Source organism: Typopeltis vanoorti, chromosome 8 (genome assembly GCF_054136105.1).
Source record: "Typopeltis vanoorti isolate ZY-2024b chromosome 8, IOZ_Tvanoo_1.0, whole genome shotgun sequence".
Lineage (NCBI taxonomy): Eukaryota > Metazoa > Arthropoda > Arachnida > Uropygi > Thelyphonidae > Typopeltis > Typopeltis vanoorti.
Window position 1 is genome coordinate 73,133,383 of NC_143556.1, and position 15,168 is coordinate 73,148,550.

At 35.6% G+C, this 15,168-nt stretch overlaps 1 protein-coding gene across 1 annotated transcript in view; it reads right to left on the reverse strand.

Annotated features, from left to right (window-relative positions):
• Positions 1 to 15,168, reverse strand: part of LOC150104099 (metal-response element-binding transcription factor 2-like) — a 171,659-nt gene that overhangs the window by 83,989 nt on the left and 72,502 nt on the right. The window contains exon 7 of the mRNA XM_090396400.1: positions 13,313 to 13,353. Within this exon, the coding sequence (XP_090252526.1) occupies positions 13,313 to 13,353 (41 nt within the window). The remainder of the gene's footprint in view (positions 1 to 13,312; positions 13,354 to 15,168) is intronic.

Sequence of the window (15,168 nt, forward strand, 5' to 3'; positions counted from 1 at the left end):
GATAGTTTTCAGAAAACATGGTACTCTAGAAATTCTAGAGAAGTCAGTGCATCAAAAAATTGCATCTCTTTTTATGAGAAACTTTTCATTATCATTCATATCATTAAAACAGTGATGAGGATGTGGCTACTGCTGATTGCAAGGTGACTAGCAATAAATAGCTAAGTTTTATTTTGCATTATTTTTAACAGTTTCAGTAAAAATCGTAAAAAATGTTATGTGATGAGGATATGAGTGACACTCGCATGTATCAGATGAAAGTGATATGGAGTTTGATAGCAGTGATTATTTACAACGCAGAGACAATTCTGAATTTGAAGACATGTTAAAATTGAATGAAATGGCTGGAGGATAGAAGTGTTTGCCTTACATGCTTGATGATAGTGGAAGGCATCAATCCAAGCTGCTATTAAGGCAGAATTTTAGTGACAATAATCCAAAAGATGGTTTTCAGAAAACATGGTACTCTAGAAAGTCTGGAGAAGTTAATTACCAGTGATGCTATGAATCATATTGTTCCTTGCATAAATAATATAAGTGTTGGCTAGTGGGTTGGTGAATGACATCATCATTATTATTATTATTATGCGACACCTCCAGGGAGTCCAAAGACTCATCGAGGGAGGGCACCCACTCCACAACTCTCCGTCTGCACCACTCAATCCACCAACTACAATCATCTACGCCAACACCATCTACCACCCACCACCACCACCACTAGTATTTTCACAGACAATCACAAACATCCATGCCCACAGAGAGATTAAAACCCACAGCCTTTGGGCTGGAGAGCGGATATGCTAACCACTTGGCCAACCAGGCCAGCTGATTATTTTTTTTTATCATTCTGTGTTGTGATCAATATCATTAAAATAAACTAACATGTACTGCCAAGACATAAGCCTTTCTACTCATTCTTGTATTCTGCAGAAGCATTAGATATATTGCCACATGATCTCAGAAAATGGGGATGGGCAATAGATTAGCTAGATGAATAGTAGATTGACTTTCTAAATGATATCAGGTTATGCACATGCACAACCTGATATCATTTAGAATATCAGTAAAGAATAATAGTAAAGGAAGATAGTAGAGTGCCCTCCTGCGATGAGTGCTTGGACTCCTTGGAGATGTCCCATAATAATAATAATTAAGCCAAAGTTTTTTTAATTGCTAAACCACAAACTAATAGAAGTAAACATCATTCAGTCTATAAAAGTTGTTTTGTACTACTCATGGCAGTTTTTGCAACTTGCACAGAAAACATTAAGTCAAGTTATTGTAACAAGTTATTGACTACTCTTATTTACAAAAATTATTAGAACTTAAATTAACTAGCCTGGTTGGCTGAGTGGTTAGCAGATTCACTCTCCAACCAACAAGCTGTGAGTTCAAGTTCCACTGAGTGTGATTCTACTTTAGATGGGAGATGATTTTCACTGCTTGGTGGTGTAATACCATTGCCCTGCTTATTGGGAGCCTAAAGTAACTCAAAAAAAGTTCCATGTTTGATCTCTAGAGCAGGATTTCGGGACTAGATAAAAATTTAATAAAAAATACAAAAAATTATGAAAATTAAAAAAAAAAAAAAAAAAAATTCCTTATCCCACCCAAAAAGGTTGTAAACCTATAGCATGTTAGTACTGTGGGTAGGCTAAGGATGTTTTCTATTATTTTATTCATTTTTTTTTAACTTCTCATCCACAGACACCTCTGCAGGTTGCACTGCTCAACCTATTTCAAACAAATATGGAATACAGTAATCCCTCAATTAATGTGCCCCCGATTAGTGCGTCATTTTTTTTCGATACCCAAATTCGATTAGCGCTTCTAAAATTCGATTAGTGCACCTATATACATCTTAAAAATAAATGTTACAGATTTTAAAAATTTTCTATCTATACATTTTTTATGGCTAACTATTTTAAAAAATCACTCACCATAAAGAAATAATTTAGTTACTGGTTTAAAACATTTTACAAAGTTATTATTAATGGCATACTACACTACTTCCATGTACACTATGTATACTGTGTTTCAAATTTTTACCGCCAAAATTTATGTCGTCTGCAAATTACATAGCTTTTTCCTGATCATATCTTGTACCTCCTTTGCAATTATTTTCCTTACATTTTTTTTTTTATTTTAAAGTATTTTCCCAACCTTTCATCATGAGTAAAAGAATTAGTGAGCAAAAAAGTGAAAGTGTAAAAATGATTCGAAAAGTAATCTCATTGGAAGAAAAACTTGAAATAATAAAGAAAGTGAACAATTTGAGTCCAGAGCAAAGATAAGACAAGAACACAAAAATGGGTGAATCAACTATAAGAGCAATTTTAAGCAAAACTGCTGAATACAAAGTATTATAATGATTGAATTAGAGACTTCTTTCTACATGGATCAAGGATTGTAACCAAAACTGCTGTAACCAAACTGCTAAGAACCGACGAATCAAAAGCATTAAGTCTCTTTGCAACCTTGAAAGAAAGGGCTATCAATGATGGAAAAGAAGAATTCCATGCTAGTTTTCTAATCACTGGTGAAGCTGCAAGTGCCGATAAGGAGGTGGCCGCAAATTATCCAGAGATTTTTAAAAAATTGTATAAGATAAGAAGGGGGGGGGCTATTGTGATCGACAAATATTTAATGTCGATGAAACTGGCCTTCCAAGACTTTTCTGGCTAAATCAGAGAAATCTCAGCCTGGTTATAAAGTCTCAAAGTCGAATGAAATTACTGCTAGCAATATGCGATCCATTTGGAAGCACATTCTTCCACATTGTGCAAATGATTTTAGAGGCTTTTCAAATGAATCTAAGTTAATTAAATCTCATTCTGAGAAGCTGAGTGATTCCGACCTGCTAAATTTAGATGCACAGCGGGAAGATCCTGAAGAACATGAAGAAAATTTAATCACTGACAAGCCCCAAGAGATTTCACAGAAACAGATTTAAAATATTTTTTGTGCAACCGAAACTTTTAGTAGCAATGCTTAGAGATTGGCCCTTGTGAAGAGAGAAGCAGGAATATTTGCAGAAGAGGCAGTTATATGAAAAAAAGAAACAGAATGCCTGCCAGAATAATATATTTATATTTTGAATATGTTTTATTGTCTTTTAGCTTCATAGTTAAAGATTTAACTAGGCCCTGAAACATACCCTAATTCTTTTATAAAAAAAAATCAAGGGTAAAAAAAGAAATTTGAGGAATGAATTATACTTTATTCCATAGGTTATTATACTCGATTAGTGCATTTTCGATTAATGTGCCTGTTTTAAAGAACGCATTAGGGCCACTAATCAAGGAATTGCTGTATATTTGTTTCTTATGTTGTTTAATGTAGACTGAAATATCCTACTGGAGTGAGAAAATCACACTTCTCACTCAACCAAATCACACAACTGAACTGATTATTAAAGAAAGCTGTCATCTGGGATACAAATATTGTAGATAAACAGTGCGTAACCCTTCACTTTTGGCATATAAAAATTTATAAAGAAAGTATTCTACTTAAAACTAATTATGAACTGCACTAATTCTCCTACATGAATTTTTCACATTAATGTTGGATCCCAGGTACTTGAATCTTCCAATTTCCTGAATTATTTTTCAGTTGAGGTAAACTTTTCTCAAAACTTCCCTGTTTTGAGAAAATTATAATAATATTATGATTATTATAATTATTAAGAGAGACCTCCAGAGAGTCACAGACTCATCAAGGGAGGTCACATACTACACGTACCAGCTATTATACTTATTCATTCACACCACTTGCACACACAACATCTAATGGCAATCCATTCCAATAACACACCAGTCTATGTGAGAAAAATCTAACCCTCACCCCCCTTCTTAGTGGCATTCATTGTCAGCTTCCAAGAATGCCCTATTGTCCTTTCCCCACCATTCATAAAATGAAAAATTATATCAACTAAAATCCTGTATGAACCTTTCAGAAGTTTATGAGTCTCAATCATATCACCCCTCTTTCTCTTGTTCACTAGTATCTGCAGTCTAAAAATTCTGAACCTGTTCTTCATAATCAGTATTCCACAATCCTGATATCAGTTTTAACACTCTTCCTGTGGAGGTGTATCCATTTTTCTCTCCACTGTATCAGAATCACAACGGAAACCAGGAGACCAGATGTGCGGACAATGGTTCAAGTGAGGTGTTATGAAAGGTCTTGTAAAGAGGCAAAATGACATCCTTATCTTTACATATGAAGCTTTCTTTCAGCAGTGCAATTTTCTTTTAAGTTCCATTTGCAATCTTTGCTACATGGCCCCTGAACTTCAACTTATCTATTAACACTCCAAGATCCCAAGCCTGATCAGTTTATTCTAGCATAAATCCCACCGATATGATATGACACTGGATATCTAATCGTGCCAAAGTGCATGACTTTTGCATTTACTGACACTGAACTGACATCCATTTTCCCATGCCCACAATTCCAGCCTATTCAAATCATTCTGCAAGTACTGCATATCAGCAGCATTCCTGATTACCCTACCTATCTCTGCATCATCAGCAAATAGATGTAGTTGCCTGTCAAATCCTTTCCAATATCATAGCTGGCCTGGTTGGCAAAGTGGTTAGCATATCTACTCTCCAGCCGAAAGGCTGTGGGTTCGAATCTTGCTGTGGGTATGGATGTTTGTGATTGTCTGTGAAAATACTAGTGGTGGTAGTGGTTAGTGGTAGATGCTGTTGGTGTAGATGCGGTTTGTTGTAGTTGGTCGACTACAACAAACTAGCTGGCCTGGTTGGCAAAGTGGTTAGCATATCTACTCTCCAGCTGAAAGGCTGTGGGTTCGAATCTTGCTGTGGGTATGGATGTTTGTGATTGTCTGTGAAAATACTAGTGGTGGTAGTGGTTGGTGGTAGATGCTGTTGGTGTAGATGCGGTTTGTTGTAGTTGGTCGACTGAGTGGTGGAGACAGAGAGCTGTAGAGCAAGTGCCCTCCCTCGACGAGTCCATGGACTCCCTGGAGGTGCCACATAATAAAAAGAATAATAATAATTAATGGACAGACTGAATAACAGTGGACCAAGGCTGATCCTTGTGGTACAGGTTACATCTCAAAGACTCACAACCCCTGTATAGCACTTTTTGATATCTGTCAGCCAGCCATCCTCTTATCCATGCTAATATTTTATAATCCAAACCCATATTTTCCAATATGCAACAGTCTTCCACAAGTATCATGGTATATCCATTCCCCTTGTGTAATTCACTGGTAAAATTATAAAATTGAGCAAGCTGCTAAAATGACCTTCCTTTATTGAACCCATGCTGCTCATTGCAAAGTAGAGATTCACTATCAACCCATTTCTGAATGCGAGTCCACCAATTTTTCCAAAATCTTCACCACCACCACTCCTGAGATACTGATTGATCTGTAGTTGAATACATCAGTCTTTGCACCATCCTTTTGCAATGGGATTACCATACATTCTTTCCATTCCTGCAGAATCTTCCCTGTTCTGAAACTCAAATTATATAGCCTAGTCAAAGGAATAGTCAGTTCAGTTGAGCACTCTTTTAGCACCCATGCTGATATCCCATCAGTCCCTATTGCTGAACTGTTATTCAGTTGGTGCAACAGCTCTAATACCTTTTCCTACACCTGAGTTTCTTCATTCAGTGAAGAGGTAGCAGTGAACTCAATGTCATATCCAATTACTTGTGTATTGAAGAACACACTAACAAGCAGGGATAGAGGTTATTGTTTCCCTATATAAGGCTTCAATAAGGCTACATCATGACTACTGTGCACAGGTCTGGACTCCAGGATTCCGTGGGGATGAAAAAGTTGTTGAGAGAGATCTATAGGTGAGGCACAAAGATTGTGGCAGGTGTGTAGAATGCTCCTATGAGAATAGATTGACAGTCTGTAGGCTTCAAAAATTAGTTGATAGACAAAAAAAAAAAAAAAAAAGAGAAGACACGATAGAAGCATTTACATTATTAAATGGGGTTTATAGGATTGACACTGAAGACTTTTTTCAGTACATGGCAAGAAGGGAGAGAATGCAGGAGGTGGGAGGTTACCAGTGGAAGCTGTGTAAGAGTGTGGTTAGCAAGGGTATTAGGATTAGATTTTTTGCTTGTGGGGTGGTGAATTGGTGGAATGGGTTGCCAGAGGTGGTTGTGGGTGAATGAATAAGTGAATAAATTTAATAAGTGAATGAATTTAAGGAGAGGCATGATAGGTATTGTGTGAATAATGGATCTCCCACAATGAGTCTTCTGACTCATCTGACCTGTGTAATAATAATATTTCACCTCCCATTTCAGATCATTAATCTGTTGTTTTTAAAGATTAATTTCATTTCTTAGCTCTACATCAATTTTGATTATCTCTTTAATTTTTCATTATTATTAATTTTACTCTTTGTATCTCAAAATACAGCTGAAAGAGAATTCAAGTAATGATTACAGATCATTAATTTCAGCTCTGAAAAGTTCCTCCATTTCTTTTTTTTATCATAAAGTTTTCTGCTTTAATTTCCTTTTTTATGCTATTTATGCCTTTTTTGTATTTGTTCCTTAAATATTCTGATGAGATCTTTTAGTACTACTATAGTTTTACCACATATGGTTTCAAGGCATCTATATTTAGAGCTTCAGTAGAACTGCATCTGTTAATATTTCAATTATCCACAATCTGCATATTATTAATGAAGATAAAGTCACTAACAGCACAATTATCACATTTCCATTTCATTTTCTTGTTTTTTGGCATCTTTTCTGAAGTTAGTCTTAGACAAATCAATGCACCAGAAGTGAAAATATTTGTCCATAACCAAGGCAAATCAATACTTTGCCACCAATGGAGAGAGTGATCATACAGTCTAGACCTGATAACTGGCATAGCATGTGAAATTTTCAGTTACATATAATGGAACAATGAAGACAGTGATTAACAAACATAGAGGTGAGTTTACAGCATTGCCTTGGCATGAGAACTGTGACAGAAAGCAAGATGTTAGCAGTGCATGGGAAATGGTCAAGGAATGTCTGAGAGAAGCAGCATTAGGGTATTTTCCCAGCATAAGGAGATCACTCAATGAAAGTATTAAGAAGAAAAAAGAAAGAAAAAGAAAATGTGTAGGATATATTAAAAGAGAAAGGTGATCAGCAGGCTCATAAGCACTACAAAGCATACAAAGACAAGAGTGGTAAGGAAAGCAAAATCAGATTACAAGAGAAAATTAGCAAATAAGGCCAAAAGAAATCCCAAAGAGATTTTTTGGCCTTCTTTTATGTATGTGGTGAGTAAAAGCATGGATGATTATTGAAGGGATAATTGCAATGAATGCAGAATTGTCAAGTTTTTTTATCATATTTTTAAAATATATTCATCCCATACATGAGAGGTGAAGTATGGGATGAATAAGTGACCTATAAGCACGTGCCTAATACATTTGAGGACTCAAACAGAAGTTTATAGACATTTTTTGAAGAGTTGCAGGCTGTTGTTGTTTGAAAATACTTCTTGTAGTAGGCAGTTCCAGGGGATGAAAGTAGATAGAATAAAAGTGGAAGTAGCAAACCAAGGTTAGGTGTGTTTGTAGTTGCACAGTAAGGTGATGCTGTGCAGCTGCTACTCTTATATTAACAGGTAGAACAGAAAGTGAAGGAATGATCATTGCCAATTCAGTGGAGAAATGAAAACTGAAGTACCTGTAGAATAGATACAGAGCCAAAACATTGTGTCTTCGAGATATAGGTTGAAGTGAATCTACAAGTGAGGAATCGTCTGAGCTAAACTGCTCTCCTCTAGACAACATCAAGCATTTTTTAGAAAAGTTTTACGTGCTCCACTCCAAACATGTGATTAATATTCTAAGCATAAGCAGATTTGTGAGATGTATATAGTTAAGAGTGGGTTGGGTGTAAAATAGCATCTTGAACAAAAGAGAATGTCTAGTTTTTTGGATGCTGAGGAAGCAACTGATGTGATGTGATGGTGCCAGGAGACTGGAGGTAAATTAGTCCAAGCAGAGAGATCTGATCTTGACTGGTGATTAGTGTATTACTGAGGGCAAGGGATAGCTGAGATCTCCTTTGCAAGAGAAAAAGCAAGACCATGTTTTGGTGGCATTGAATGTGACAAGGTTGTCCTCACCGCATCCAAGGATAGTACGCAGATCAATGTTTAAGGCAGTAGTTGTAGATGATCTTGTAGCCTGGGATGTCAAAGTACTGCACGGTTTGTCAAATGAGTAAGATGAGTGGAGAGTACTATCATCTGTAAAATTGTAGATAGGATTAGTGGTAATTGAGAGTAGGTCTTATGTACATGAGAAGGAGGAAAGGCAATAAGACAGAACTCGGTACTTCTGGATTGGCAGTGTCAATGAGAGGGAGTCATCAACTATGATCATTCGGGTTGCTAGTCCCATGACCTATTAGAGAATATGCCAAACTTGAATCTAACTCCATTTCGAGAGGTTTTTCTTCAAGTAACATGATTTGCTAGTACTTGTTTGTTACCATCTCCAAAGATGTGTGGAACAAGTATGTTAACTGGGAATCCTCCATTGTGTGATATGAACTAGCACTCTTCTTGAAGGGCTGTTCCCTCTAATGAGAGGATCAGTGATATGTTGGTATTCTGGAAAAAAACAGGGAAACCTAGAGAAAGTGTTTTACAAAAAAGAGAGAAAGAAGTAATGTTTCCCTGTTTTTTCCAGAATACCAACATATCACTGACCCTCTCATTAGACTGCAAATCCAGTAGACTGTTTTATTGATGACAGTTCTGCACTGTACACCTCTTTCTTATTTGAGAAACCTTGCAGTGAAGAAATCAGGAAAATTTCCAGAATATCAACTTCGACAACTCTAAATTCTTATCTCCAATCTATTCTTCCATGGGACTCCGATAACTTTTAACTTCAATGACAGAAATTCTGTGTTATTTACTTCAAAAAAACATTTCTCCGTATCTCACTTTATCAACATCCAAATTCCAAACAAGATGAGATTTCGCTTTTTGGGATAGCTCTCTCGTCTCCAATATTTCTAGATGAACATATTACAAATAGAGCTTTCTCAGCATCCACGAAATTAGATATTCTCTTTTTCTCATAATGCTACTTTGCTTCTGATCAAGCATTAATTCTAAACAACTTGCAGATCCATCCAACCACTGAATACTGTTCTCATATAATCATATGATAATTATTTTCCTATAATCATATCATAGTTTTGGATAGTTGCCCTAATAGCAACCAAAAATGCTCAACTCAGTACAGAAAACAGCAATTAGGTTGATTAAAATCCATCTTGCAAATAGATTTAGTTTGAAATTACTGCTTGCATATTTCTACAAATATTTCTAGGCACTGTTCCATCAGAATTGGTATTAGTAATTCCTCAGATCTCTTTTCTGGAGGTAAAATATGAAGTAACACACACACACACACACACACACACACACACACACACAACAATTTTCACCCCCTCTTCTTCATTACTTTTACTATTGCCTTTTGTGTATTTTCCATAATATGCAGGTCTTCAAATCCAATGTTTCTTCATTCTCCTCAACTTTTTTCCTACCCATAATACTAATGTACTATATGCTGAACAACTTTTCAGGTATGGAATTACCATAAAAAACAAAGAATAAAAATAAAATCAATCAGGTGAAAATAATGCAGTAAGTGATATGTGAGGGGCTGATGTGAGAACAGTTGAAAAACTAAAGTGTGAAATTATGAAATCTCATTGGGATCACAGCTATGGAGATGGATCAGATATTACCAGGCATGAAGTCCCAAAACCAGCAAGTTTAAGTCTCAGCACTTGACAGATCAGATGGGAGTGAAAAAATGACAAAATAGTTCCAATATATAAATGAGACTTCAAGACAGACACATCACCATAGACTAATCAGTATCTCGGGAGTGATGGTTAAGTATTGGTAAAGTTGGTTAAGGACAGAATTCAAGAATCAGTAGACAGGAAGAGGATACTTTATTGGAACAGCACAGCTTTATGATAGGATGATAAATTGACACTAAAGTGACACTTAGACTGGATAAAGAAAACCATAAAACCAGCTACACCATAATACCACTGAAGTTTGCAATGGTATTGAACAGGTTACTGCACAGATTCCTATTACATAAACTGATGCAAGTGATGTGGATATGAAACTAGTGATAAGGAAGTAGCTGATGGACAGATTGTAAAGAGTAGTATGTGGTACAGTAGAATCAAGGAGAAGAGAGGTGACCAGTGGCATGGTACAAGATTATTTTTAGCCAGCTGCTTAGGAACAATTTGAGGTGAAATGTGCAATTGCTGGCTGAATATGCTAAACTGTGAAGAGAAATAATTAATAAAGATAATATACATCTTACAGGATGATTTAAACAGGCTGATGATGTCACAGAACAATGGTTGCTAGTTCAATGTGGCAAAGGACAGAGTTACGCCCTTTGAGATGAAAAGAGTAAACAAGCTGCATATTACACTGACAAAAATGGTCTATAGGAAACAATTGAGGATAGAGATTTCATGGTGGCCAGGGAGTTAAATTTCAGAGAGCATACAAAAGTGGACAAAATAGCTCAAATAACAAGGAAGTTATTATCCCTCTTTATAGAGCTTCAATATACATTACCTTTATGACCGTCGCCGGAAAATTCGGCATAAACATTTTTGCCGTAGAAAAATTTGCCATTAGACATTTTCACCGTAAAAATTTAAACTAACAATCTGGTGACCTATCAACCAACTAGTTAGAGGACGGTAATGTCTTAAAAATTAAGCATTCTAACTGACAGTCTGCTTGTGTGCTTCCTTTGATAAATATTTCTATGCACTAATTCTGTTATGTAAAACATTCACTGAGCATTGTCACCCTTCTGAACCCTAGAAATCTATCAAGCAATGGCAAACTTAAAATCATCAGCTACTAGTTCACAAATCTCTGCTCGGTCTTTAATTACCGATATTTCATCAAATTTAGATAACAACACTTCATCTCTGATGTCGTCTTTAGCAAATTTGTGTCGTAATATTAGATGGAGGCAAAAGAAAGGCCAAGCACCCTCCCTATCCCAACTGAATTCTGGTCTGTAATGGTGAATCCGAGTCTCATCCATAGTAATAAATTGACACACAAAATCAGTTTTATTCTTATTAAAATGCTCCAAGCACTGTTCAGAGATTTTCATGCGAGTACGTTTTTGATCTGTCAGCAAGTAAGCACCCATCTTGCGCAAAGCTTTTTCATTTGCAATTCTTCATGCAAAATATATCCTACAGATTCTTTGGAAATACCTATAGTCTCAGCAATTTCATGCACTTTGATTTGCCAATCATCCAATATCATAATGTGCACTTGACAACCCATTTCTTAATTGCCAAAAATGAAGGAGAAGAGAGACCATAAACTTTTATGAACTTTGAATGAATTTCTTTTGGCATTAGACCTTCTTTTACAAAGAATTTTATAACCGCATGATACTCAATTTTATCCATTTCAAGGAATACAGACAATACTTTTGCTTCAGGCAACTGTATAAAACAAACTACTTGATAGAATGACTTGCAATTTTACATAGATGCTTATGACAGATGTGCCAACTTAGAAAAAAAAAAAATCCTGCTGATAGTGTTGCCATCTATGGTCGAGAACTTTTCAGACCACCCTCATATAATCTAGAGGGAGAGAAAAAGAAAAAACTATGGGTTTTAGGAATGTTTACCTATTTTCAATATGCTCTAGAATTCATTCAATATTTCTGCTGAATGAATGTCAAAGCGATAACAATCAACTTGAAACTAGAGTTTCAGCAGGTCAAAGTTTGGCCCTAAATTATTGTAATAAAAATAGTTAGTGATTCCCTATAGTACTCAGCTTAAGAGTCATTCATAATATCTAAAATGAGATTTTTTTTTATAATTAGCTAGAAAACATTTTGGGATAATAGCATTTATTTTCACCTTTTTTTTTTCCTATAAAAAAAAAAAAAGAGAGACCAAAAAATATAAATATATAGAGAATGATTTAATGAAAACAAAATAATATATATTATGTGAAATTAAAAAAGAGAGCGAGAGCAGCAGCAGTAAGAGATAATACTTTCCATTGCTGACTGGCATGTAGATCTCTCTCTCACTGCAGTAAGTCACCACATGTCACAGATGGGTCATTTTTTTTGTGATGATTTCAAAACAATTTTCAACACCGCTTAAATATTTTTGAGAGCTTTTTAATCATACAAAATAAACTTCATGCTCTTTCCCCCATCACCATTAAATCCACATTTGACACTTCTCTATGGTATTCTAGTACCTCAAATCAGTTTCTTCAAATTCTCAAAGCCAACTTCATTCATCATGGTCATAATGTCCTGAATGCAAACTACTGTAATACTACCTCCAGATGTCATTAATAACTGTTTCCATTCTGCTAAAGATACAACATCATCAACAATATTCATTTCAATAACATGTAAGTCCTTCATCTGAAATCTGGAAACACGATGTAGACCTGGCATGTAAGTTTCTCAACAGCATTAGAGTTCCCATTCCCTTTATGTCTCAATTTCACTCACAAAAGGTTGAAAACCTATATCATATTGTACTTGTTCAAACTACTTCAGGCTCCCAGTAAGCAGAGAGTAGTTACAATAGGTGAAATAAAATCATCTACCCTAAAGACATTTTATAAACATTCAAGTCAGAGTGATATTCAAATCCGCAGTCTCTAGATGAGCAGAGACACTATTCATCCAACCAACCATGGGTGGGCTACTGTCATCTATGTTAATTTATAAAGATCATTTATATAGAATTATCTGACTTAAGGGGGGCCTCCACCAGAGAGACTAAGTGACAGCTTCATTGATAATCATAACAGACTAGAGGCAATGCAAATTTTCTTCTGAGTATTCAGTGATCAGCAATGTAGTCATTTTTATTTCTCCTCCTCACAACACCGCAAGATAAATAACCAGTTTTATTGTGGATTTCATTAAGATTTAAAAAAAAAAAAAAAAAAAAAAAAAAAAGTTTTATTTCTATTAAAAAAAACTCATACAGAGAGCAAGCCTCGAAAAAAGTCTAACACCTTCTTCAGTGACATGTAGTGTCAATTCTGAAGTCTGAGTAATGAGTAAAATGACAAATACTTCATTTTTTTTTTAACATAAACGCTAATTATTTTCCACAAGTTCAAAAAAATACTGTATGATGAGTAAAATCAAAGTAAATTGGAGGGAATTACATAAATGTATAAACAAGCATGCATACACACACAGTTTACATAAGTCATACTTACATTATAAGGAAGGGTCTGTTTCATTACTTCGAAGTCTTGTGCTGAAAATATTCCAATTTAATTATTATTATTATTATTATTATTATTATTATTATTATTAAGAGAGACCTCCAGAGAGTCAGGACTCATTGAGGGAGGCCACATACTACCCATACCAGCTGTCATAGTTGTTCTTGAATTCATTCACACTACATGTACACACACACACAACATCCAATGGCAATCCATGACAATCATGGACTAACTCTATGAGAAAAAAATGTAGCTTGCATCCCTTTCTTGATGGCATTTATTCTCAGCTTCCAAGAATGCTCTCTCGTTCTTTCTCCAACCTCCATAAAATAAAAAATACCATCAACAGATGTATATGACCCTTTCAGAAGTGTGTAAGTCTCAATCATATCACCCCTCTTTCTCCTGTTTGCTAGTGTCTACAGTCTACAAATTCTGAATTTCTGATATCATTTTTAACACTTTCCTTTTATGCTCTCTCTCTCTCCACTATATCAGAATCACCAAGCAAACAAGGAGACAAGACATGTGCACAATAGTCCAAGTGAGATCTTATCAAGGCCTTGTAAAGAAGCAAAATGACATCCTTATCTTCACATGTCAAAGTGTGTTTCAGCATTGCTATTATCCTCTGAATTGTATTTGCAATCTTCCCTATATGGCCCTTGAACTTCCTATCAACTAAAATTCCAAGACCTATAGCCTGTTCAGTTTCTTCTAGCATAATCCCACTAATATAATATGACACTGGATATCTAAATCTGACCAGAGTGCATAACTTTACATTTACTAACACTGAACTGATAGCCATTTTCCTATGCCCATAATTCCAGCCTATTTCAAATCATTCTGCAAGTACTGCATATCAGTTGCATTCCTGATTATTCTATCTTTGCATCATCAGCAAACAGCTGTGTCACTGTCAAATCCTTTCCAGTGTCATTAATGTACAGATTGAATAATAGTGAACACAGGACTGATCCTTGTGGTACACCACAGTTACCTTAAATCTTGCAGACTCACATCCCACATATATACCACTTTTTTTTTTTCTGTGCCATCCTCCTATCCACACTCACATTTTATGATCCAAACTCGTATTTTCAAATTTATGCAACAGTTTTCCATGCTGTATTCTGTCAAAAGCCTTAGCAAAATCAAAAAGTATCATAGTGTATCCATTCCCTTTGTCCAACTCAATGGTATTATTATTATTATAGAATGTGAGCAAGATGCTAAAACATGACCTTCCCTTGGTTAACCCATGCTGTTCATTGCAAAGTAGAGATACTCTGTCAACCCATTTCTGAATGTGAAACCCAACTTCTTGAACTACTGACCTATCAGTCTTTGAACCATAGTGGTACAATGGGATTACAATAAATTCTTTCCACTCTGATGGAATCTTCTGTTCTGAGATTCAAATTATATAGCCTAGTCAAAGGAATAGCCAAGTTTAGCTGAACACTCTTTCAGCATCCATGCTGATATCCCATAAGTCTCTATTGCTGAATTCTTATTTAGTTTGCGCAACAGCTCTAATACCTCCTCTTCATACACCTGACTTTCTTCATTTAATGAAGAGGTAGCAGTGAGTGCAATGTTGCATATACCAGGTTGACAGCTTTCAGCAAAATGGGCACTCATTTCTTGAACAACCTCTTCTACATCTGTTACCTGCATCACACCATCTGCATTCAGTAGAGTTATTATTTCATATGCATTCTTTCTTTTACTTGCCGCATACCTCAGAATTCTTTGGGTTCATTCTTTGGAAACTGAATGAACTCAAAGAATTTATAATTTTCATAATGGACATCATTCTTATGCACACAGTATTCCTT